We start from the raw sequence: 27,196 nt of genomic DNA on the forward strand, positions 1-27,196 counted from the left end.
ACCAAGGTCAAGGAGCTTTCTCCCTATGTTTTCTTAGAGGACTCTTATAGTTTCAGAACTTATATTTAGGTTTTTAATCCATTTTGAGTTAATTTTTGTAAGTGGTATAATTCAGGGATCTAATTTCATTCTTTTGCATTTGAATATCCAATTTTCCCAATACTATTTATTGAAGAGACACATGCCTGGTAATATCTGAATGGATATAGAACATTGTGACGTTTATCTTGCTGAGCGCTTGATATGTCTGTATTGATAAAGATATTCCTGAGCTTATGGTTCCTTGTGAACAATTTAATCCTTTCAGGTTTTGCTTTTAAGCGTTATTGATGGGATCAGAGCAACAGTCTACCTTTAATTTTTTTACCCACTTTTGTGCAACATCATTCTTAGTCCTCTAACCAATGTTCTGGGAATTATCAGGTTTTGGAAGCAAGCTGTATTGTCTGCCCTCTGTGAGCTCTGTGGACCATTCCTTCTAGTCCTTTTGGGTGGTTTGTTCCTTGGCCTCTGAGTTCCTTGGCCACTGACACATGTGACTGTCAGTATTCACCTCTGTAGATCACTGTATGTAACTTTACTGCCTGTTATCCATTGTCTTTAGGGCAGCTGTTTCATATATTTAGTCTGGTACTTTAAGTTATTTCAGAGATGAAGGTCTTTGTTACTCCAACTGGGCAGGTAATTCCCATTAATTTTTAAAAACTAGAAAGTTTGGTTACTTTGTTTAAAAAATATTGTCATTTGTGTGTCCCCTTACCCTCACTCCTTCCATTTCCTCTGTATTTACAGCTTTAGTATCACACATGTTATCAAAATGCCAACTGTTGATTCAGTGAATTACTCGGGATCGGAGTAAGAAAACTTGGGGAGAAGGACTAAGAGAAACTCAATGTACTTAGTACTTAAAAATCGAAAATTCAGAATTGATTTTCCCCTCAAATAGAAGGGTAGTGGAGGCAAGCCCACACATTGGAACATGAACTTATTTCTGCCAAATAAGTCATTAACATTTAACTTGAGTAGATTATTATAAATGTTGTCCTGAAAAACAAAGTGCCAATATGTTATACAAGAGATAAAAGAAACAAGGAAAGCATAACATCAAAAATAATGTTTTCACATAATACCTTCTGTTGCCATGCCCCAACTTCCCATCTTCTGCCTCACCCCAAGAGTAAACTTCTCCTTCTGAAGAGAGGGCAAGACAGTGTTTTCCTCCTGAGTTCACAGCTACTTTCTTAATAAACACGTGTTGAATAGATTCAAGTAATGTTGGGGTAGATACCGACTCTGTCCCTCCAATTCCTAGTCTGCCGCCTGCACCATATCCAGTGGCATACAGCTAAGACGAGAAGAATATAAATATCAGATTTTTATCTAAATATCCCTATATTCTAATAATTAACAAACTCAATCAGTGTGCTAGATATTTTTACCACAGAGAAATGAATTTTAAAGTTAAAAATCACAGGAATGGGGGCATCTGGGTGGCTCAGTCAGGGTCGTGGGATTGAGCCCTGCACTGGGCTCTGCACTGAGCATGGAGTCTGCTTAAGATTCTCTCCCTTTCCCTCTGCCCCTCCCTGGCTCACACACGTGTGCTCGCTCTCTCTCAAAAAAAAAAAAAAAAGTTACCAGAATGTTTAAGACTTTTCCGTGCTTTATCAAACACTAAAAATGAAATAGTTATGACTATTTAAAATCCCAAGTTCACAAAATGTATTTTAAAAAGAAGATCTTTTCCCTGGAAGCAAATATCTGACAGTAACACTGATAGAAACACTCATAGAAAAACTATAAATAGATGTAGTATTTCAGCAAGGCTGCATATAAGTCACACAGTAGAATACACTATTTTTCTTTCGTTCTAAGTGAGTAATTATTTCAGGGCACAAGGTTTATCATTAATTTAAAAAAGAATCAGACTGCCTTTTCCAAATGCATGTCAAACATCCCTCCTATAAAAATTTAAATATTGTTTCATATTGTTTCAAATGCATTGCTGCAATGACACAATAGTAAGGAAAACCTCAAGGACTAAAACAGAAAGTGAAACCAAGAACTCAGACTGATAAAAGGGCCCTAAAGCCAGTGTCCCCTGAGAAGGTTTTGAGAATCTTCAGCACACAGGGTGTCGAGGGTAAAGTACCAAGCTTAAAAGGAGTCTCCTTTTAGAAAGATGATCCTCCAGTGGGCCAACTGTGAGGAATAAAAAGAAAACAACAAAGCAAGTTCCCTTTCTCAATCTCAGCACTAAATTATATGGAGAAAAAGCTCTCCTGAGAATTCACAACCATGAAAGGTGATCATTAGGTTGGTTTCAGTCTAAATTTATAATATGTATGGTCTAAATTCCTTTGGGAATTTAATTTACAATGACTTAGATTTGTAGTACCCCAGGGTTATAAATTCTCTTTTGATGAGTGATTTCCAACTAAGCCTCAAAGAATTTCTACATAAAATTTTCTAAGGAAAAGGGTCAGCTCACAGTTGAAAAAAGATGCCATGAGGGAGTCAGAACAACAGTCCAATATTATCTTTAAAGAAATAAAAGCTTGAAAGTATCCCTAAGGAATAAGGAATTACAAAATTACCCAAAGCAGAACTTCCAGGGATTAAAAAAACAATAATTGAAATTAAATACCCAGATACATTTAATAGCAGATTATAAATAGGTAACAAGAGACTAGAAGATGAATCTGAAGACATTCTTTAGCATATAACATAGAAACACAAAGAGAAGAGGAAACATGGAGTTAGAGATATAAAGCACTCATATATAGAGATATAAAGAAGGAGTTAGAGATATAAAGCACTCAACAATCAGAACACATTTTCAGGCAGAGATCACACGGAGAATATGGTAGAGGCAATATCTGAGGCAAAAAAACAGTCTAGGAATTTACCAGAGTTGTTTAAAGACCACTTCTCAAGAGCCAGAAAGCCCCCCTCTCCCATCCCTTACCACCTGGCAAAAACAAAGTAAAACAAAAAAGGGCAATAAAAATATATCACAGCAAAATGCAGATCACTAAAGAAATATCTTAAAAGCAGCCATAGAGAAAAGATTTATTACCTCCATTTGGGTAAAAGTTAGTCTGACTGCTGACATCTCATTAGCAACAATGAAGTCCAAAATCCAAAAGAATAAAACGTTTAACAGGCTGACTGAAAATAACAGTCAACTTAAAATTTCATACTCTAGAACAGGGGTTGGCAAATTATGGCCCATGAGTCAAATCAGGCCCGCCATGTACTTTTGTAAATAAAGCTTTATTGGACATAGCCAGACACATTCATTTACATATCATTCATAGGCTTGTTTTCATAGTTGCCAACAGAGACCACATGACCCATAGAGCCAAAAATACTATCACGACCTTTACAGAAAATGTTTGCAGCTCTTACTTAGGATAAAGGATAAAATAAAGACATATTCAAATAAACAAAAACAATCTGAGGATAAACCAACAAAAGACTCACTAAAGAAAAATGAAAATATAAAGTAGAAGCAAAATGAAGTAGAAGAAACTGTTTAAAGATATAAGGTCTGAGACATAAGAAATAATGTGAGCAAAGACATGTGCAACATTTGGGTAAATCTGGAAAAATAACAACAAAAATAATAATGCCTATCATTCCCTAATGGGTTTGTGCCAGAACACAGGATAACAAAGTATCAGCTGTTTGTATTACTTGGGAGGAGGACAGAAGTAGTAATTCACTTCAGATTTTACATATGCATAATAACCAGGAAACAATAAAAGACATAGAATTCTCCAGAGAATAGAAAAAGGAAACAAAACAAAACAAAACAAAACACTTCAACCCTTTTTTATGAGACTAGCACAATCTTGATATTCTTGGCAGGCAGTCTCTGATGTGGTTCCCAAGAGTCCCTAATTCACACCCTGTGTAATCCCTTCTCCTTGAACATGGGCTAGACCTAGTGACTCAATTCTAATGGACAGAATATGGCAACAAGGATGGACTGTCACTTTTGGATTAGGTCACACAAGACTGTAACTTGTGTCTTGCTACACCTCCCTTGCTTGCTCTGAGGAAGCCAGCTGCTACAGTGTGATGTGGCAAAGAACTGAGGGCAGCCTCAACTAACAACTCATGAGGAACTGAATGCTCAGTATAGCCCTGAGGCAACTGCAGCCTGGGGAGAGATCCTAGGTGGGAGGACCAAGCTAAGCCACCTTCCAGAGTCCTGACCCAGAGAAACTGCAAGATAATGAACATGCATTTTTAAGTTAATTGTTGTAAGTTAAATAGATATATAATAATAGAGTACCAAAATCAGACAAGGAATATATAAGACAGAAACATTATTATAATAGCACTTTAAGATCTTGGGGCTCCCAAAAATCCCAAAGAAAATATTCACAAACACAAACTAAAAAAATATAAAACATCCTGACCAAGGTGGGTGTCTCCACAGAATGCAAGTGGGTTTAATATAAGAAAACCAATTAATCCAATTCACGACATAAATCCACTAAAGGAGAAAACATCCATAGGAATAGTTTTTTTTAATATAGAAAGAGAAGGAAATTTCCTCATAAAGATCTCATAAAGATCATCCACCAAAACCTCACAGTAAGTTTGTGAAATGTTCAATCACAGTGTTTACTTTGCAAACTGGATTAAGACAAGAACAAGCCCACAACTACCACCCCTGCTCAATATTATATCAAAACAACCCAATACAATGAGCTTCCTTTCTTCCACACAAAAAGGAAAAAATAAGAGTGGTGAACTGAAAAGGAACAAAACTGATTTACAGATTATGACTCTATAAAGAAGATACAAGAAATTCTGAGATATACAAAAGAAAGAAAATAGTTGAATAAGGTCACCAAACATAAAGACAATATGTAAGTATTAACCATTTCATCATACTAGAAGCAATTAATTTTTAAAAAGCATTACACTAGCAAATAAAAAAAAGGAATACTCTAATGTATTATTGATATGCAAACAGTACACTTTTCTACGTACGCTGTATTTCAAAATAAAACACTGTAAAGTTATAGAACACATCAAAGATCATACAGAAATATTTTAGAATGATAACTGCTTCCAACAATAAGTACTATTAACCTTGAGATAACGTTTTAATACAGAGTCCTTACACATACCATGGACCAATAACGCACTCTAGCCATAGCTGTCTCTTAGTTTTTAACGTATGACACAGAAAAGGCACCCTTACCTTTCCATCAGCTGTCACTGCAAACAGAGTCTGTTCTCCTCCAATTAACTGCACGGGTCTGAGAGTTGCAAGAGCTTCACATGGAGTGGGAACTTTAACTTTTGCACCTTCGATGCCCCCAAGCTGTCCCCTATGATTATGCCCCCATCCATAAATTGTTCCACTGCCACCCGCAGAAAGAGTCCAGTCATCTGGTCGCCTACAACAAACATTAAGTGAACAATTAACATGGGAAAGAACTGCACATACAACACCTTTCCCCAGTGTACAGCATTATTCTTGGTTCTGATATAATAACCTGTTCATCCACTGCACAAGTTGTTCGTCTTGCTCTCTTTTAAAAATGTTGTGGCTCTCGTGGAGAACATCCATGTGTTCACTGTCTGCCATTAACTCACGAATTTTCTTAGCCACCTAGACAACATGATTATGAGATTATCAATAAACACTCACCTCTCAAAAATGAAACACATAATATTAAGGTAACAACACAGGAGTAATCCCGATTGCAGAATCTGAGGGAATGCCAACATCAATACTGTGATTTTATAGTTAATAAGCAAAATCAATACAATTATAATCAAGTCTAAGATATTGAAATGTCTGGGCAGTACTAGTATATCTTTAGTTTACTAAAAATAAACTTTAACTGAAATTCACAGTATGCATTTATTCATTTTCACCTATGTGATTTTTTTCTTTATGGTATCCCTTTGTAAGAGAAATGTTGCTGTGTCTCATAATATTGGCATCTGTTTACACCATGACTGAATAAGGAAAATGTTTTTACATTCCAAAATAACATGCTATACCTCATCAAGAAAAAGACGTGGCAAGGGTGTTCTTTTGTCCAGGGCCACAGCAACGCGGGAGGCCATGCAGTACCTTCGGAACCAAGCCCACTTGTGTGTCTCAGCACAGCAAGGGAGAGTGTCTAGCTCCAGGTCACAAGCAAGAGCTACCAGTACCTGTAGCAACCAAAAATTAACAAAACAAGGAAGCTCAGAAATGCAGCTAAGAATCTATTTCACCAACACTGCATGCTAAAGACAGACACCATTACAGGGTTTCTGTGAGTTCTCATTCAGGAGCTCCTTATTCCAGGCTGACTGCTATGTGTCTGCAAGTGTTTTACCATTACCAGTGGTGTGGATTATTCCCACCCAGCTCCTAGTGATGCGCCTTATACACAAGACCTCAGATCTGACAACTGCCACAACACTTACTGCCTAAGTCAAGCATCTCAAAGTACACTAATAATACCTGGCTAAAGTATTAAGGGCTTATTAGGTCATAGTCATTTCTGGAAATTTTTCATATTCAACTTCAGCAATACTTACCCATGTCCTCAAGGAGGCCTGAAATGTGGTGCACTACGCACGACCACTCTCTGTGTCTCTCCTAGCCAACCAGCTCTCTCATCACTTTATTTATTTATTTTTAATATGAAATTTATTGTCAAATTGGTTTCCATACAACACCCAGTGCTAATCCCAACAGGTGCCCTTCTCAATGCCCATCACCCGCTTTCCCCTCCCTCCCACCCCCATCAACCCTCAGTTTATTCTCAGTTTTTAAGAGCCTCTTATGGTTTGCCTCCTTCCCTCTCTGTAACTTTTTCCCCCTTCCTCTCCCCCATGGTCTTCTGTTAAGTTTCTCAGGATCCACATAAGAGTGAAAACATATGGCATCTTTCTCTGTATGACTTATTTCACTTAGCATAACACTCTCCAGTTTCATCCATGTTGCTACAAAAGGCCAGATTTCATTCTTTCTCATTGCCAAGTAGTATTCCACTGTGTATATAAACCACAACTTCTTTATCCATTTACTAGTTGATGGACATTTAGGCTCTTTCCATAATTTGGCTATTGTTGAAAGTGCTGCTATAAACATTGGGGTACACATGTGCCTATGCATCAGCACTCCTGTATCCCTTGGGTAAATTCCTAGCAGTGCTATTGCTGATAGGGTAGATCTATTTTTAACTTTCTGAGGAACCTCCACACTGTTTTCCAGAGCGGCTACACCAGTTTGCATTCCCACCAACACCTATAGTCTCCTGATTTGTTTGTTTTAGCCACTCTGACTGGCATGAGGTGGTATCTCAGTGTGGTTTTGATTTGTATTTCCTTGATGAGGAGTGATGTTGAGCATCTTTTCATGTGCCTGTTGGCCATCTGGATGTCTTCTTTAGAAAAGTGTCTACTCATGTCTCCTGCCCATTTCTTCACTGGATCATTTGTTTTCCGGGTGTGGAGTTTGGTGAGTTATTTATAGATTATGGATACTAGACCTTTGTCTGATATGTCATTTGCAAATGTCTTTTCCCATTCCATCGGCTGCCTTTTAGTTTTGTTGATTGTTTCCTTTGCAGTGCAGAAGCTTTTTATCTTCATAAGGTCCCAATAATTCATTTTTGCTTTTAATTTCCTTGCCTTTGGAGATATGTCAAGTAAGAAATTGCTGTAGCTGAGGTCAGAGAGGTTTTTTCCTGCTTTCTTCTCTAGGGTTTTGATGGTTTCCTGTCTCACATTCAGGTCCTTCATCCATGTTGAGTTTATTTTGTGAATGGTGTAAGAAAGTGGTCTAGTTTTATTCTTCTGCATGTTGCTGTCCAGTTCTCCCAGCACCACTTGTTAAAAAGACTGTATTTTTTCCATTGGATATTCTTTCCTACTTTGTCAAAGATTAGTTGGCCATACTTTTGTGGGTCTCATCACTTTAAAACAACTCAAACATTACCTTAAAGAATGGGCTGTGGAGCAGTTGCTTGCCACCTCTTACAATAGGATCTTCATATTCAAATTGCCTTTGCAAAGCTTCCGGAAGGCCTTTTACCAAAGCAGCAAGAGCACTACCTGTAAAACTCTAAGAAAACAACAAGATTATATCCTAGTAAAGCAATCCAAAATGTAGGGAAAGTAACAATTTTATTTCTGTGAGTCAAAAGTTTTGTTATATTGATATTATTCTCCCTAAAAAAATGTGTATTGATATTATCAAATAGGTTTGATGAACACTAAAATTTAAAAGAAGAGCTTGAAAATTTACCTCAGGATGCTTGGTCTAGATTTCAATATAGCCACTTGCAGGGAACCAGGCCCTTTTTGGCCTACAAAGTCCCAACTCCCAAGATCGTTAGGATCAAGCATCCTTTTAACAGTAACTACCTCATCCAACAAAATAAGGGGATGTGGTGAGCCAGACTTGTTGAAAAGTCTAACAGATACAATCCTATGCTCACAGCCATTGACACATCTTTGTTTCCAAAAATCACAGGCCAGCCTGCACTCAGTATATGGAGTAACATAAAGGAGTCTGGATGGGACAAAAGCAGGCTTATTGTTATGTAGAATTTCCCAACTCTTCTCAGTGACTTAAATTTTTCAAGCAATATTTTTTTAAATTTTTTTTTTAACATTTATTCATTTTTGAGAGACAGAGATAGAGTGTGAGTGGAGGAGGGGCAGAGAGAGAGGGAGATACAGAATCTGAAGCAGGCTCCAGGCTCTGAGCTGTCAGCACAGGGCCTGATGTGGGGCTCGAACTCACAGACTGCGAGATCATGAGCTGAGCCAAAGTCAGACACTCAACTGACTGAGCCACCCAGACGCCCCTTAAATTATTCAAGCAACATTTTATTCCCAAAGTCAAACATCTAGAAACTGTGAAGTAATGTTCCGTACCAAAGCTCTTGCTTCTCCATCATTATCTCCAAGTAGCCTGTTTATGTTAATTGATTGCCCAAATTCAGTTGTAAGCAGCTTCCTCAGTCTCTGAAGGGCCCACATTCTGTGACTGGCAGCTTAAATGAGCAGACAGAAAATATCAGAAGCTTGACCATTTTTCCCATCAAGTACAACAGACATGATAATAAAGGTGCTATTTACCTAAGGCACTCAGCTGTGCACAGGCTGCCAGTGATGCTGCAAGGCGAGGGACAATGCTTCTGTTTGAGGTGAGATTGAGCCGGAAGTCTAACAGACATGTCACCAAGTCCATGGACGGACAGGAGAGGACACAGCGATCAGAAAGGAGGTCTTTAGGGCCTGCGAAATGAGCATTGTAAATGTTTCCATGTTGGACAGGATAAGGGCTACCCCACAAGGAGACCTGTAAAATCTGACCAACGAGTGGGCCTCATCTACTCAGATGCCATGCTTAGAGGGTGCCCCTGGTACCGCCACTGTCTATGTCACACAACTATGCACTGTATTAGACATTTTATCTGAAAATCAAACAGCTTAAGAAGTTCATTCAACAATAATAACTCCTTTCCCATTAGGTAATGGAGTCCTAACATCCCAACAACTGGGCTACTAAGGTTGCTCTTTGGCAGTTATGATCACCACTGTGGTGGGGCCTTGGGCAGTGCTGGCTCCCAACACAACAGGAGAAGGCAGAGTACAATGTACTAAATGAAAACAATTTATGTGTCCACCTTGCTTGAGTCATCAAGATTTGGACATCGCAAGCCCCCTACTTACCTGCAGCTGGCATGATGGGATAGACTGTGAAGCGCCAGCCCCATCCATTCACAGACCCATCACTGATGAACTTCCACTTCAACTCATCCCCTGGGATGCGTAGCTCACTGGACCAGTCAGACCATTCTCGGCCTAGTGGGGAAAATTATGCCCCAGGGTTGGGTTCACTATGTCATGTGATAAACACAAACTTTTTTAAAAACAAAGCAAAATCATTCACACTATGTCTCAAGAACAGCTGGCTCCTCCAACCCAAGTTCTCCAAAATCTGAGTTCCCTCTACTCCTAGTGAATGATACTTAATACATACTGCCCTTCCATACACATTACATCAAGTACTAGGGAAAATGAAGACAGGCGGGCACTGCCCTGATACATAGCTACCACACTGCAGAGCCAGCAGCACACAAGCCCAGGTCAAGGGCTACAGAGAGTTTCCTGGGGAAGGTCTTATGTGATGGCAGTTACCCAGGAAACAGGAGAAAGAGCCCCAGATTTCCTCACAGAGCATACAATCTTACCAAAACCTGAGCCCAGCCCTTACTGCAGTCAATTATAAACCAAGTCCCTTTAGGAAGCTTTTTCATACATCAAATTTTAGTTTGCACAAGCCTGGTACTCCCATATGTCTTACAGCACCATCTCTAGCTATCTGGGTGAAACTGGGCCTCCAAGATGGCCAATGTCCTGACAAGGACCTACCAGGAACCCAGTAATTCACTGGTGAGGTGCAGATACCATTCTCATAACTATCTTACTCAAAGTACTGTGAACAGGCAGACAAAACCTTCTATACTTTGCAGCAAAATAGCTTACTATCCCTTCCTTTAGTCTCACACAGGAATGAAGCAGTAGCATTCTGTTTAGTAAGTTACTAGTTCTGTTCTATGAAGGTGGGCAGATAGTGTCCTGTTCAACCTCCCTTCACACCTGACCGCACGGAGACAATCCTGTTGACACCATCCATGACTGTGAGAGGGTCGTGGCGCCTCTCTGTAGAGCACTGCCGGTCAAACTCCACCCTGAGTCCTTCTGCACCTGGAGGTCAAGTGAGCACAAAACACACAGTGATCACTCCCAAATGACATACCACAGACAAGGCCATAAGCCGCAACAGACACATAGAAACAGTGAGACTAATATGATGTTTAACAGCTAATGAAAAGCAGAAAGTCAGGAGGAACTGACCTCATAGACAAGAATCTAAGATTGACTGCCTCTTTCCCCCCACTTTATCTCCCACAGAAGACTTCACCTGTGATGGAAAGCCCAAGAATACACTTCTGCTTGGCAAATTCATTTTGTGCTCTCATTTCTGGGCAAATTTTCAGGCTGCAACCTCAGTTGCCAGACCAAACTTTATTATCCCCCCACCCCACACACATTTAAAATGCCACATGAAACCATATTCATCAACATTTAGTATTAGATCTAGAGTCTTCTGTGGGAAAAGTTAGCTTACAAAATAATTAATGAAGAGCAGGACCTAGGTTATGGTGGAAGGAAGAGGTTAACAAATCCCCTCCTTCAAAGCAGCTATAAAACCATTCAAAATTATAAAAGATGATGATCTCAGGGCTCTGCAAATAAATTAAAGGCAAACAACAAGTTGAGACGTGTTTATTCATGAAAAAAACTGCCAAACTTGGATAGAGATGGGAGTACCTATGATGTTCTTGCCTGGGTATGTTTCCATCCAAGCTGGAGGACAGTTCTACCAAGATGGGACTCTGCCTCCAGGGGAAGCTGACTGGTGCAGAGCAGGGAGCAGAAAATGCATGCCAGGGGCACTGCTAATAAAAAGACCAACAAGAAAGCCTCCATCTCCACTGGCCTGAGAACATGATTTGGCGAGTGAGTATCAAATCTAAGAGGTAAGTATTAAATCTGAGAACTATCCAGAAATTTAACAAGGAGACCATAAAATTCAGAGAGCACAGAAGGGCCAATGAGGGCATCATGGAGGCCTGGACAAACTGGGATGCGCACACACAGGAAAACTGCCAAAACAGAGTTCTATGCCCTCCCTGCTCCCACCTGCATGTAGATCCACCAACAGAAGGGGAGATCAACAGGCTTGAGCATAAGCCAAGAGGATACAGAACAAACCCTAGAAGTCAGGCTAGAGAACAAAAATGAGAACAAAAGAATGAAACCGGGACATCAGAGGCCACATGCTGTGAGGGAACCAGATTTCAGAGAGAATTACAGTCATGTTACAAAACAAGTACAGAACACAATGAAAATAACCCATCAACCAATACAAATCTTGAAAAAGAATATCAGAATCCAGATGATACTACATACTACTACCTAAAATGTTTGCTTTTCAAAAAAATTATGAGACAAGCAAAAACACTGAAAAATGTGAGCCATACTCAAAAGTAAAATCAGTCAATAAAAATGAACTCTGATGCCCAAATGCTAGATCTAGCAAACAATAAAGCAACTGAAATGTTCGAAAAATCCAAGAAAACCAGAGAAAATAAGGTAACACAGAAAACATGGTAACAAATGATAAGACTGACTTAACAAATATAGAATCTCAATAAAGAGGGAGAAACTATGAAAAAAGTACTAAAAGGAAACTTTGGAGTTGGAAAATAGAATGACCCAAATGAAAAATTCATTAGATGGGCAAAATGGCAGAAAAAAGGGAGTCAAATTGAAGACTGTATCATTTCTCTCTTACTCCTGGAAAATAAGAGAAAAAAGACAGGAAAAATGAGAAAGTCTCAAACACCTAGGAGACAACATTAAGGAATACAAACATATGCATCTGGGAATTTCCCCCCAAAAAACAGAAGAGAAAAAAAGGACACAGAAAGAGTAATTAAAAAATACAGCCCAAACCTCCTTATTTGATAAAAAACATTAATCTACCGTTCCCAAAATTAATAAATCCCAAGTAGGATAAAACAAAGAGATCCACACCTAGACATATTATACTGAAACTACTGAAAACCAAAGACAAAAAGAGAAAATCATGAAAGCAGCAAGATTAAAAAAAAAGTCACAAAACATCTAGGGATACAAAATACCATTAATGGCTGCCTTCAATGGACGTCAGAAACCAGTGGGATGACATGTTTAAAATAATAAAAGGGAAAAACTCTAAGATTTCTAAACTAAGAAATCTATATCTAGCAAAACTATCCTTCAAAAAGTGAAGGCGAAATTAAAACATTCCCAAATAAACACATAGTGAGAGAACTGCTAGCAGATATGCTTTAGAAAAACCATTTACAGTATTCCAGGCTGAAATACAATGATATCAAACAGAAACCCGAATCCATGGGAAGAAATAAAAAGCACTGGAAAAGGGAAATATGTGGGTTAAGATACAGCATAAGTATTTTTTTCCCTTTCCTTTTCTTAATACTTTTAAAAGACAAAATATTACATGGAGCAGAGCTTAGGAAACTATAGTCCATGGGCCATATTTGTCTCACCCCCCATTTTTGCATAGCCTGTGAGCAAAGAATGATTTGTGTGTTTTCAAATGGTTAGAAAAAAAATCAAAATAATATTTTGTGACACACGGAAGTTTGCTAATCCTTGACATAATGCAATGATTATCATACCATATACATGTATGTATAACAGATATAGTTACAAGTATGTGGCACAGATTTCTAACATATATAAATGTAACATATATGACAATAACAGCAAAAAGGAGAGAAAAGGAAATAGAACTACACTGGAGCAAAGTTGCTACATTTTACCAGAATTAAGATATTAACCATGAAGTGGATGGTGATATATTCAAATGCTTATTTTAGACCCTAGAGCAAACACTAAAAAAAGTGGCTGAAAATCAACAGAGGAATTAAAATGTTACACACGAAAAAATTTTAACACAAAAGAAAGCACTAAAGGAAGAACAAAAGAAGACACAGGCATTAGAGAAAATATAGCAAAATGCCGGATGTAAATCCAACCAAAGCCATAATTACATTAGATATGAATGGCCTAAGCATCTCAATCAAAAAGCAGAGATTGCTGGATGAAAAAAGCAAGATGCAACTAAAAGGCGCATAACCAGAGACAAACCCAGGCTCAAAGACAAAAAAAAGTTCGAAGTAAAAAGATGGAAAAAACTCTAGTATGGAAACAATCACCATAAAAGAAATGGAGTCGCTATACAAATATTACACAAAACAGACTTTAAGGCAAGAAATGTTAATAGAAACAAAAAGGGACATTTCACACTGAAAAAAGAGTCAAACATCAGATATAAATAACAATTACAAAGGTATGCACACCTAACAACAAAGCTCCAAAATATATGAATGGAAAGCTGATAGAAATGAAAGAAGTAGACAAGTCCACAATTATAGCTGAAGATTTCAATATCCAAGTCTCCAGAACTGACAGAATGAATGAAAGAAAATCAGTAAGACTACACATTTCAACAGGACTACCAATCATCTTAACCTTACAGATAATAATTACAGAACACTCCCCCAACAAAGGAAGAAAGTACATTCCTATTAACAGACATGAAACATTCTCTATGATAGACCACATTCTATAAAACAAGTTTCAATAAATTTAAAAGATGTGAAATCATTCAATGTATGACTGAACAACTACAACCATAATTGTATAACTACAGTGGAATTGAATCAGAAATCAACAAAAGAAGGAAATTTGGGAAACCTCCAATACTTAAACGGCACTTCTAAATAATCCATGGTTCAAACAAGAGATCTCAAAAAAGAAATTAGGAAATATTTAGGCTGAACAAAACTTGAAAACACAGCATTATCATAATTTATGTGGCACAGCCAAAGCAGTGTTTAGAAGGAAATCTGTCACTTCAAACTCTATTAGAAAAGAGGTCTCAATAATCTATGGTTCTACCTTAAAAAAACTAAAAACAAAAAGCAAAAACATATTGTACCTGAAGCAGAAGGAAGAAAATTATAAAGATCAGAATAGAAATCAGTAAAAGAGAAAACAGAAAAACAACTGAAGAAAGAAACAAGTCAATGAAACCAGAAATTATTCTTTGAAAAGATCAACAAAATAAACTTTCAAGATGACTGATTGGGGGGGCAGAAATGTAGAAGATACAAATGATCAAAACCAGGAAAAAAAGAAGGAATATCACTATTGTGTTATAATAAAATATGTATTTTACTATACATATCTTGTATCTCATCATTGGCACAAAGCTCCTAAGACCCTAGAAATTTTCTGTTAGGAGTGTCTTTTGTCATTCATAAGGAGCCTTTTTGAGCCCACCTAAGTTTATGCTAATGAGGTAATTTAGGGTGGGGTCTCTAGATTACCTCAGAATGGAGCTGGTCACCAGAAAGACCAAATGATTAGAGAGCTGGCTCTTTTATTACCACCAAGAGATCTCTGGGAAGGGGAGGTAAGGTGGAGGGGGTATTGTAGATTAAGATACATAAAAACTCCTGAATAGCAAGATTTGATAAGACACCAAGCTGGGAGGATGATATACCCCAGTTTCATAGCAACAGAAGCCCCTGTATCAGGTTTTTTCCTGACCTCATCCTATGTACCTGTTCATCTCGCTATTCATCTGCACCCTTTATAATATCCTTTATAATAAACTGGTAAACCTATGTGTGAAGCTGAATAAAGGAAAGCTCATTTCAAATGAAGTCAGGAGGCTAGAATGGGGAGCTCTCATGCCCTACCATTCTTCATCAGTTGCAGACCCCAACAGGAAGAGAGGTATCTTGCGTTCCCAACAGGAAGAATGTCAATCCTACACAAACTCTTTCAGAGAAAAGAGGAGGAAGGAACATGTATTAAGGCCAGTATTATCCTGACACCAAAACCAGACAAAGCTATCACAAGAAAGAAAAGCTATATGAATAAATGAATAAATTTTAAAATACAAACCTAAAAGAAAGCTATAGGGCAATACTATTCATGAAAATAGATGCAAAAATTCTTAACAAAATATTAGCAAACCAAATCCTGTAACATATAATAAAGATTATACATTATGAACAACTGTGATTTGTTTAAGATTAGAGTGAGTTTAATATCCAAAAACTGATTTCTGCAATATGCATTACCGAGTAACAAAACACACAAAAAGCATTTGCCAAATCCAACACTCATTCATAAAATGTACCTACTACCCCCCACTAAGTAGGAATAGAAACTTCCCCAAGTTGATAAGGGCGTTTATGAAAAATCTATAGTTAATGAATTTAATGCTGAGAGACTGAATATATTCACCCTACTGGAACAAGGAAAAGGATTTCCACTCTCCCCCTATGTATACAACACTGATTGTAGTCAGTCTCTGCTCTAGATTAAGGAATAGATGATGCCCTTTAAACTGCTATAAAGAAAGACATGTGTGAAATGAGATTGGGGAAAGGCTGTTTCTGCATATGATGGTTAGGAAAAAATTCTCTGAACAAGAGAATGGTCAGAACTCTGTAACTAATTGCCTAGGGGAAGAATATTTCAGGCAGATGGCAAATATGAAGTGAGACAAATATCCTGAGCCTGGAATATATTTCAGGACTAGGAAAGATGACGAGGAGGCGCCAGGAGGGAGAGACAACGAGGGAGAAAGGAATACATTGAAGAGGTGATCAGGGTTCATACAAAGTTGTATAGGCCACGGTTAGAGAAGTTCAGCTCCTATTTTAAGGTTATAGGGATATACTGGTGGGTTTTAAGCAGAGGACCAGCATGTTCTGACTGGGGTGGTTCACAGGGTGGTTTTAAGAGAGCATCTCTGGATGTCCTGTAGGGAGATGATTCTGGAGGACACAAGGGTTAGGTGTAGAAGTGGGAACATGAGCAGCCCACTAATATATGGTGCTCATATAATAAACTGGATGTGACTAGGTGGTTGGACCCAGAATGGCCTGGAATTAGAGACAAATGGCTAAGTTCGTAATATATATATTTTAAAAGTAGAAATTATAAGCACTTCTGGGGAAGAAGGCAGATAGGAAAACCCTAAATTCACTTTACCCCACAGATACAACTAGGTAACACTCACATCAGAGCAAACAACTCAGAAAGAGGCCCAAAGACTGGGGGAACAAAATGACACAACTAAAATCAGTCAAGGTATTCACAATATAAACAGATGTAAAATATGACACCATATACTAAAACATTGGGGGAGAGAAGAGAAAAAAATGGGTTCAAACTTACACAACCATCAACTTAATATAGATTGCTTATATGCAGATGTTATATACAAACCTAATGGTAACCACAAATCAAAACCTACTAATAGATATGCAAAGAATAAAGAGAAAGAAATTCAAATATATCATTAATGAAAACCAGCAAACCATGAAAGAAAGAAAAAAGGATCAGAGAAAAACCTCAGAAACAACTGCAAAACAACAATCAATTTATGGCAATAAATAGGTATCTATCAATAATCACTTTGAATGTAAATGGACTAAATGCTCCAATCAAAAGACACAAGGTGTCAGAATGGATAAAAAACAAAACAAACAAACAAAAAAACAGGACCTATCTATATGCTGCCTACAAGAGACTCATTTCAGACCTAAAGACACCTGCACACTGGGGGGGGGGGGAAGAAACACTTATCATATAAATGGATGTCAAAAGAAAGCCAAAGTGGCAATACTTATATCAGATAAAGTAGATTTTAAAACAAAGACTGTAACAACATACCAAGAAAGGCACATTACAATAATAAAGAGGACACTCCAACAAAAAGATATAACAACTGTAAATATTTATGCACTCAATACAGGAATACTGAAATACATAAAATAGTTAATAACAAACATAAAGAAACTAATTGAAAGTAACATACTAATAGTAGGAGATTTTAACACTCCACTTACACTGATGGACAGATCATCCAAACAGAAAACCAACAAGGAAACAGTGGCTTTGAATGACACACTGGACCAGATGAATTTAACACACATATTCAGAACATTCCATTCAAAAACAGCAGAATACATGTTCTTTTCAGGAGGGCACAGAACATCCTCCAAAATAGATCACGGAGTAGTCCACAAAACAAGCCTTGACAAATTCAAGAAAATCAAAGCCATACCATGCATCTTTTCTGATCACAACATTATGAAACTAGAAATCAATTATAGGAAAAGTCTGGAAAACCACAAATACACGGAGGGTAAATAACATGCTACTGAAAAACAAATGGGTTAACCAAGAAATCAAAGAAGAAATCAAAAAGTACATGGAATCAGGGGCGCCTGGGTGGCTTAGCTGGTTAAGTATCTGACTCTGGATTTCAGCTCAGGTCATGAACTCACAGTTTGTGGGTTCAAGCCCCACATCTGACTCTGTGCTTACAGCATGGAGCCTGCTTGGGTCTCTCTCTCTCTCTCTCTCTCTCTCTCTCTCTGTCTCCCTCTCTCTCTGCCCCTCCCTGCTCATGCTCACTCTCTCTCTCAAAATGAGTAAATAAACTTTGGGGGGAAAAAGTACATGGAATCAAACAAAATGGTCCAAAACTTTTGGAATGCAGCAAAAATGTTCTAAGAGGTAAGTTTATAGCAATACAGGCCTACATGAAGAAAAAAGAAAAATTCACATAAACAACCTAACTTTACATTTAAAAGAGCTAGAAAAAGAACAACAAATGAAATGTAAAACCAGCAGAAGAAAGAAAATAATAAAGATTGGAACAGAAATAAATGATATAGAAACTAAAAAAAACAATAGAATAGATCAATAAAACCAGGAGCTAGTTCTTTGAAAAGATCAACAAAATTGATAAACCTCTAGCCAGACTCATCAAAGAAAAAAAAAAGGAACTCCAATAAAAAAAAGTGACAAATGAAAGAGGAGAAATAACAACCAACACCACAAAAATATATAAAATTGTAAGGGAGGGGCACCTGGATGGCTCAGTCAGTTAAGCGTCCAACTTCAGCTCAGGTCATGATCTCAGGGTTCATGGGTTGGAGCCCCGCATCAGGCTCTGTGCTGACAACTCAGAGCCTGGAGCCTGTTTCAGATTCTGTGTCTCCCTTTCTCTCTGCCCCTCCCCCACTCACGCTCTGTCTCCCTCTGTCTCAAAAATAAATAAACAGTAAAAAAAATTTTTTTAATTGTAAGGGAATGTTATTAAAAACCATATGCCAAAAAATTAGACAACCTAGAAAAAAATGGATAAATTCCTACAAACATATTACTCACCAAACCTGAAACAGGAAGAAATAGAAAATTTGAATAGCCCAATTACCAGCAAGGAGACTGAATCAGTAATCAAAAAACTCCCAACAAATATAAGTCCAGGACTAGACAGTTTCACAGGTGAACTCTACCAAACATTTAAAAAAGAGTTAATACCTGTTCTTCTCAAACTATTCCAAAAAACAGAAGAGGAAGGAAAACTTCTAAGCTCATTCTATGGTGTCAGTATCACCCTGATACCAAAACCAGATAAAGACACCACATAAAAAAAGAGAACTACAGGTCAATATCTCTGATAAACATAGATGCAAAAATCCTCAAAAAATAGCAAAACCAAATTAGCAAAAAATTAGCAAACCAAATTCAACATTACATTAAAAAAACCATTCACCACAAAAAATGGGATTTATTCTGAGGATGCAAGCATGGTTCCACATTCACAAATTCATCAACATGATATATACACCATATGATCATTTCAACAGACTCAGAAAAAACACCTGAAAAAGTATAACACCCAACCATGCTAAAAGCTCTCAAAAAAGTAGGTTTAGAGGGAACATACCTCAGCATAACTAAGACCATATACAAAAAACCCACATCGAACATCATACTCAATGAGGAAATACTGAAAGCTTTTCCCCTAAAGTCAGGAATAAGACAAGAATGTCCACTTTCACCACTTTTATTCAACATAGTACTGGAAGTCCTAGCCACAGCATTCAGAAAACAAAAAGACATAAAAGGTATTCAAATGGGCAAGAAAAAAAAGCAAAACTTTCTGATTTGCAGATGACATGATATTTCACATAGAAAACTCTAAAGACTCCACCAAAAAAACTACTAGAACTAATAAATAAGTTCAGTAAAATCACAGGATACAAAATTAATGTGCAGAAATCTGTTGCATTTCTATACATTAATAATGAAGCAAAAGAAAGAGAAATTTAAAAAAAAATCCCATTTACAATTGCACCCAAAATAATAAGATACCTAGGAATAAACCTAAGCAAAAAGGTGAAAGACCTGTACTGTGAAAACTATAAAACACTGACAAAAGAAACTGAAGACACAAAGAAATGGAAAGATGTTCCATGCTCATGAATTGGAAGAACAAATATTGTTAAAATATTTATACTACCCAAAGCAATCTACACGTTTAATGCAATCCCTATCCAAAGACCAATAGCATTTTTCACAGAGCTAGAACAAACAATCCTAAAATTTATATGGAACCACAAAAGACTTTGAATAGCCAAAGCAACCTTGAAAAAGAAAGGCAAAAATGGAGGCATCACAATTCCGGACTTCAAGTTTTATTACCAAGCTGGAGTGGGACACCTGGGTGGCTCAGTCAGTTAAGCATCCAACTTCAGCTCAGGTCATGATTTCACAGCTCATGAGTTCAAGTCCTTCATTGGACTCTGCGCTGACAGCTCAGAGCCTGGAGCCTGCTTCATATTCTGTGTCTCCCTCTCTCTGTGACCCTCCCAACTCACACTTGGTCTCTTTCAAAAACAAACATTAAAAAAAAATTTAAATACAGACTAAATTAGAAAGGGCATAAGAGTAAATGAACACAAATAGATGATGCTTTAAAACAAACAGAAGGAGGAAAAGAAGAAAAAGACAAAGGTAGGAAGTATTTGAGAGGCAATAGTTAACATGGAGTCTAAAAGGTATCTAATACACGATGATGATCATGGGTCCATGAAAGAGGGCTAAGGGATTACAAACAGTACAAACTGTAACACAACAGGTCTGCACTGCAGGTCTGAAACTGCATTTTAAAGGAACATACCACCTATCTGTGAATACCGCCTATAATAACCATTTGAAAACATATTCTAGTAAAATTACTGAAACAAAGCACAATACATAAGTGGAAAAACAGATTACCACCATCACACTTTCACAGAGGAAGAATAGGTGATCCAAAAATTTACTACCAAGAAAACCTAACTTTCAAGTTTGAGCACAAACTGTCATGGACAAGCCAATCCCAGGGCTGCTATCCTGAGCCCACTGAAGGATTGACTAAAGTGTGAGCTTCAGTCAATCATAATGAAAAAAGAGATAGGGCCCATGGATGGCTCAGTCAGTTGAGCGACCGACTTGATTTAAGCTCAGGTCATGGCATGGTTCATGAGATTTAGCCCCATGACGTGCTCTAAGCTGACAGCACAGAGCCTGCTTGGGATTCTCTCTCTCCCTCTCTCTCTGCCCCTCCCTTGCTTACACACTCTCTCTCTCCCTCTCAAAATGAATAAATATTTTTAAAAAAGAGAGAGAGACAAAGGACTAGAAGTGAGCATTAACCGAGTAAAAATAAAACTAAATGAAGATTGAATAGAAGTACGGTATGTAATGGTTATTATGCTCTGGTAGATACAGTATAATCACATTTTAATAAAGTTGGGAGAAGGAAGAGACAATAAGCCAAAATTTTTTTTTGCTATTTCAGGAACTGTATTCATGTTTGCTTATATTAGATTTGAATCCTTAGTCTCTTGTTTCTGAAATGTGAAATAAAGCAAATGAATAATTTTGAGATATTATAATTCTGTCATCCCCTATCTAATCAAGATTTTCAGTATAGAAGAAAACACAGAAGTAATGTTAGAGGTTAATAGAAACCTTGCAGTTCTGAATTTGAATCCAATGTATCAGTATGAACTCAAAAGAAAGGGGACTGCCCAACCATTCATCCTACTTCTGTCTATTGAAAAGGTCTAGAAACAATGACAGCCCAGTAATCTAAAATGCCTTCTCCACTGAAAGACACCAAGGAAGATTCCAGGTAGGGGGCAGAAACTACATGACAAGCCCAAAGCATCTTGTTATACCAGACTGCATGGAGGTTATCAATGGATCACCAATGTCATTTCCGGAACAAATTGAAGAGGTTCCTGATATCTAGAGATGGGATAATTTGAGCTTCAACAGAATAATAGTCACAAGGGATTAAAGCCCATCATATATGTTTAAATCCATAAGTTCATAACAACATAAAAGAAAAAAAAATTCTGGTCACCTTCAAAGAATGATAGGGAATCAATTCATCCTCTTAAAAATATAAAGAGAAGAAAGCTTTTAATCCTGTCTTGCTTATGCAAACGGCACCCCTAGATAACTAACTAAAGGATGAGGGGAAATATCTCTTTATAAAGTATTCCAGCTAATAAACAGGAAAAGAATGGAGCAATTAGAATAGCACCATTTTGCAACCCCCAATGGATTAATGGCCTCAGGCTCTGAGTATCAGTAGCTGCTGACATCACATAAGGAAAGACAAGCAGGCACAGGGACACAACCACCAATGGTCTTGCCAAAGGTCTGAACTACTTGGAACTCTGAATCAGGAGAAATTTGCAGAAAGACAAGGATCAAGAATAGGCTGAAGTGCAGCAGGAGTATGTAAATCCAGGCTGCAGGGAAGACCAATGGGTTAAAGGCTGAGGTTCCTCAACACATAGATTGTTGAAAAAAAGGAAAAAGAAAATCAAGGAAAGAACTCAAGTTACAATAAGAAACTTAAAAGATAGAAACTATTAATTAGAAAGAGACTTAGAAGAGGGTACACACCTGGGTAACAGAAACTGCCCAGAAATACAAGTCAGCATTATCTCTAAGGGCGGGCAGCAATCACTTTAGTGGGGACACAAGAAGAGTTTCTGGAAACTGGCACAGGACTTCTTCTAGATCTGAGTTTTGGCGACTATGGCAACCACACCTGACAATCATTAAGCTAAACATTCATTCTGCATGGTTTTCTGTATCATGTTTATTTTGAGAAAAAAAGTATTTTTAAAAAGTTGGGAAATAATTCTAAAGCAATTCTGTAGCTTCTTTTCTATAAAATGGTGTACTTCTGATACAATTATAGAAATGAAGCTATTCTATAGGCAGAGATTCCTCCCCCCTCCTCCCCCTAGGCCAGCGCTGAGTACCTGGTATCTTCACTGTTCCACTGGAGGAAGTGTCGTCTGTGTAGGGATGGCTACTCTCCACCACCACAGGCTGAGAGGACAAGCGACCACTCTGCGAGTCTGTGGCCACATCCTCTAACTCAGTGACACAGAGCTCCAGCAACATATCTGCCACCTGGGGGAGGAAGCAGAGACACGATCAGGGCACCAGGATAGGACTTCAGAATTTGATAAATCTAGTTTAAATAAGGGCTTGGTTCCCTCATCTATAAAATCAAGATAGCACAGACCTCAGAGGTGCTGTGAAGCTTGTAAGTAGCTGGGAGCTGCCTCACATACACAAGACACTCAATATGTGCCAACCAATGAAAGTGTGATCACAACAGTTTTTTATACCAAGACAAGATTACTTCCTAGTGAGGAAAAATCTGCCTCAGGAACAAAAATATCCAGGGCAGGAGCAGAAAGGTGATAAAAATGACCAAGATCCTAGAAGTCACTGGGGGTCAAACAGGAGGAGGCAGGAATAGATAGGAACAATCAAGCCACCCAGATCAAACAGCAGCATAATACCTGAAACAAACAGCTACAAGCACAAACATAAGTGGGATTTCCTTTGACCCAGGACATTAAGGGTCAGCCCCAATGCCATCTTCTCTGAACAATCCATAATGTCCTTATGTCATTTTTTTTAAGTTTATTTATTTTGAGAGAGAAAACACACACAGGGGAGGGGCAGAGAGAGAGGGTGGGAGAGAGAATCCCAAGCAGGCTTGCACTGTTAGCACAGAGCCCGATGCAGTTGTCAAACTTGTGAATAATGAGATTGTGACCTGAGCCAAAATCAAGAGTCAGACGCTTAACCAAGTGAGCCACCCAGGCTCCCCAATACTTATTTCATTTTAAAATTTTACTGATTCACACCATTGAAGTGGTAAATACTGGTGATTATAAACTCTTTGATTTCTATTTTTAAAAACAAATAAGAATATGTTATTGTAGCAGTAAGAGCCTGAAAATTTTTGAAATTTAGAGAAAAAAACTATTGTGTATTCCATACTTTCCAGGAATAAATGATTTTTCTCCTCTATTTTTCCTCACATTTAGATAACAAATAGATTAGCTTAGTAAATAGTTTTGTTAATGACAAACTAATATCACTGCTATCTAGGTAACAGGACTATAAATTCAGACATCGCTCTTTTAAGAGTCCCAAATATTAGGTTGGGGTGACACAGGACCAGCATCTTGCCCCTGACCAGGATAGTCTGAAGACAATCCTATCTTTGCTTCTGTTTCCCCTTAAACCTAGTGTGCATCACTGGGACACACATGTTGGGAGCATCAAACACCTACCACACAGTCCACCAGGAGTTTTCTGGGCTTCACAATCCTCCTCTGAAAATTCCATCACTCCCCCAGGAGAGGTCAACAAGAAGAGGGTGACACAGGCATCACAGATGTGGCTTTTCCCTCAGAGCACTCAGGGTCCAGTCCCATTTCTCCCACCCACCAGCAACCTGAGTGTCCACAGCCAGTGGACAATGTCTCAGAGCCTCAGTTTCCTCATCTGTAAACAGAGAACATCTACCATCTATACTGAGAATGCACTTACAACTGGGCCTGGCAGATATGTGTGTACTAAATATTGGGCATTATTACTTTAAATCCATGTCCTCATTCATATCCTTTCCTCTCGCAAATGCAATAAACTTGTGAAAAAAACAAAAACACAAAAAAACAAAAAACAAAAAGCTTTTGCTTGTGGCAATTCATCTTGATTCAATCTCTCAGAATTGTGCCAAGTACCTTGCCTTAAAAAACTAGAAAGTAGGAAACCTACCTCTTGTTCTTCCTGAATACCATTAAGAAATAACAAGCCCCAAACCATTTAATTTACTAACTACCAAATCATTTACTATGTTTTCAAGACCACTCAACCACACTTAAGTATTTTCTCATTTGGGCGGCAGTGATATAAGGTCTAGAAAAACACAGGTTACATTTCTGTACAGAGTTCATGGCATCAGACTCCCTGATATGGCCAGTTCTAAAAAGGCAGAAGACCATTGATAAATAAAAGAGTCGTTAGGAAGCCAAAAAGTGATGCTGACGTTATACCCTAAACTAGCCACATGTAGCTATACACATTTAAATTTAAGCTAAATAAAATGAAAACTTCAGTTCCTCAGGTGCACTAGTCATCAAGTGGTCAACAGGTACATGTGACTGGAAGCCACTATACCGGATGGCTCAGCTAGCCACCACAGTAGAAAATCCTGATGGACCCCATGTTACCAAATATTAAAACTATTTTAAAGCATAATAGGTTAATGTACAGAAGAGTCCATAAATGGACCCAAATATATACAAGAATTTAAAATATGATTAAAATGTTTTTCAAATCATTGGGAAAAGGATGGATTTTTATTATTATTCAATAAATGGTTGTCAGACAACAAGTTTGCCATCTAGGAAAAAATAAAGTTGGATCCCTACATTATCCCTTATATCAAGATAAATCCCAGATGGCTCAAAAATGTAAATATAATAAATGAAATCATAAAAATAATTGGAAGAAACTTGGGAAATTTTCTTTAAATAATGTCACATAGGCAAGCAGTTTTTCAGCATAATACAAAATCCAGAAGCCATCAATGAAAAAAACTGGCAGATCCAACTTCATAAAAATCAGAAATTTCTAAATGGCAAAAAATACCAAAATGATGTCAGAAGGCACAGTGAGGACAACCACAGCACACAGGACAGAGAAAGGGCTTGTTTACAAGGAATCCTTCTGAACTGCTATCTCCTAGAATAAAATCAAGCACGAGAGAAGGTGTGATGTCAACAGTAGCATATCCCTCAGAGAGGAGCCCACGACACCCATCACATGGCTCACCTGTGGGTATGCAGTACCCATGCCAGACAGCACAGCTGACAGCACATCCCTGCCCTTGTCCCCTGCCCGGCTGCACACGGACAACTTCAGCAAGTCCACCATGACACGAGTGTCATCCGCAACGAGCAGACTAGTGAATTCATCCAAGGACTGAGGTTCTGGGCCTGTTGCTTTATTTTGGCTTTCAACATCCTAAAAAGTCCAACAATTAAAATGAGGAATGATACATTATGAAATAGTCACCAGTTTACCCATAAACTCAAAGAATACATGACTACTACTGATGAATAAGGGACTTTCTGAGGCCTTTAGCCTTTAAGAGCATGAAATGCCAGGTTAAGAAAGGACAGACCTCTAAAATTTCCACCACCATGTACTATGCTTTCAAGACCAATTAACTATTTTACAAAATACTGATAATATCTATGAAAAGGCATGCATAAACTATAAATAAATGACAATTTATACTGTGACCAAATTCGAATCATAGGTGGACGGCCTGGAATGAAGTCACAACATATACAATTTACCCCTCCCTGATTCATAAGATATGCTTGGGGATTTTCTATCAACTAAATTTGTACTTTTACATGTTTTGCCTACATTCTCTACATAACTCTTTCCTAGAATCTCTAAATCGCTTTAAAGTGACTTGTTGGCTGGCATGTAACACAGTATCCATTATCTCTTGTTCCTTGGGTACTTTGAAAATGAAAATAGATATTCTCCTCTTACTTCTCATTCACAGTATGTCAGTTAGAACATACCACACCTGTCATCATTTACCTCTCCCTCCTCTGTAGCAGGTGAAATGAGCCCCTTATTTGCCTGTGGCAGCCTCTGACCTTGTGAGGATGTCCCATCCAGGACTGCTGCCTCACAGCCTGCTATCCAACACCTAAGAGCCTCTTGGGGGTTGTAGTGGGGTGTGACTTATAGAAAGGAACAAGGAGCCATCAGAGGTGGGAAATCCCAGAGCTTTTGAACGTAGAGGGAATGGGAATCACTGAGACCCTGTGCTGAATGGGGGACAACATAGGACCTTCTAGTTCCCCAGGCAGAGTCTGGATCATTAGGGGAAGAACAAGATCCCAGATGTGCCTCTCCTTTTCTCTTCTGCTTTCTGGATCTCAGCAAAACTAGTGCCAACCTTTCCAGAAAAAGAAACGAGATAAAGGAAGCACAAGCCCCACATAGGAAACTTAAGGGAAATGTGACATACCCAATGTGCAAATTCCACAGACTTAGGCCCTGGACACCATACTTCTCTGTGCTAGGAACACAGTTCCTCCCTTTAAAGAAATGGACCCTGCTCCTACCTCTGCATGGAGACCCAGAGAATCGTTAAGTGTAGTTCATCAGAAATGATGCCATTATAGAATCTCACTCACTGAAGAGCAGCAAAAGCATTCAGTGGAATATATTAACACGTGATTAATACTAACCTAATACTAATATGAAAATTATTTATTTACATTTATAT

The 27,196-nt window shown here is 38.1% G+C and overlaps 1 protein-coding gene across 8 annotated transcripts in view; it reads right to left on the bottom strand.

The window, feature by feature from the left end:
* Positions 1–27,196, bottom strand: part of HERC2 (HECT and RLD domain containing E3 ubiquitin protein ligase 2) — a 264,682-nt gene that overhangs the window by 25,624 nt on the left and 211,862 nt on the right. For all 8 annotated transcript variants that reach the window (XR_008299026.1, XM_053223673.1, XM_053223676.1 and 5 more), the window contains 11 exons: positions 25,714–25,905; positions 22,833–22,986; positions 10,645–10,752; positions 9,715–9,846; positions 9,118–9,276; positions 8,914–9,032; positions 7,970–8,095; positions 6,037–6,192; positions 5,523–5,638; positions 5,225–5,423; positions 1,131–1,345 (listed from right to left, as the gene is read on the bottom strand). Coding sequence is in view for 7 of the 8 variants with exons in the window: in XM_053223673.1 (XP_053079648.1) it covers positions 1,131–1,345; positions 5,225–5,423; positions 5,523–5,638; positions 6,037–6,192; positions 7,970–8,095; positions 8,914–9,032; positions 9,118–9,276; positions 9,715–9,846; positions 10,645–10,752; positions 22,833–22,986; positions 25,714–25,905 (1,676 nt within the window). In the remaining variant the exon portion in view is untranslated. The remainder of the gene's footprint in view (positions 1–1,130; positions 1,346–5,224; positions 5,424–5,522; positions 5,639–6,036; positions 6,193–7,969; positions 8,096–8,913; positions 9,033–9,117; positions 9,277–9,714; positions 9,847–10,644; positions 10,753–22,832; positions 22,987–25,713; positions 25,906–27,196) is intronic.

Source organism: Acinonyx jubatus, chromosome B3 (assembly GCF_027475565.1).
Source record: "Acinonyx jubatus isolate Ajub_Pintada_27869175 chromosome B3, VMU_Ajub_asm_v1.0, whole genome shotgun sequence".
NCBI lineage: Eukaryota > Metazoa > Chordata > Mammalia > Carnivora > Felidae > Acinonyx > Acinonyx jubatus.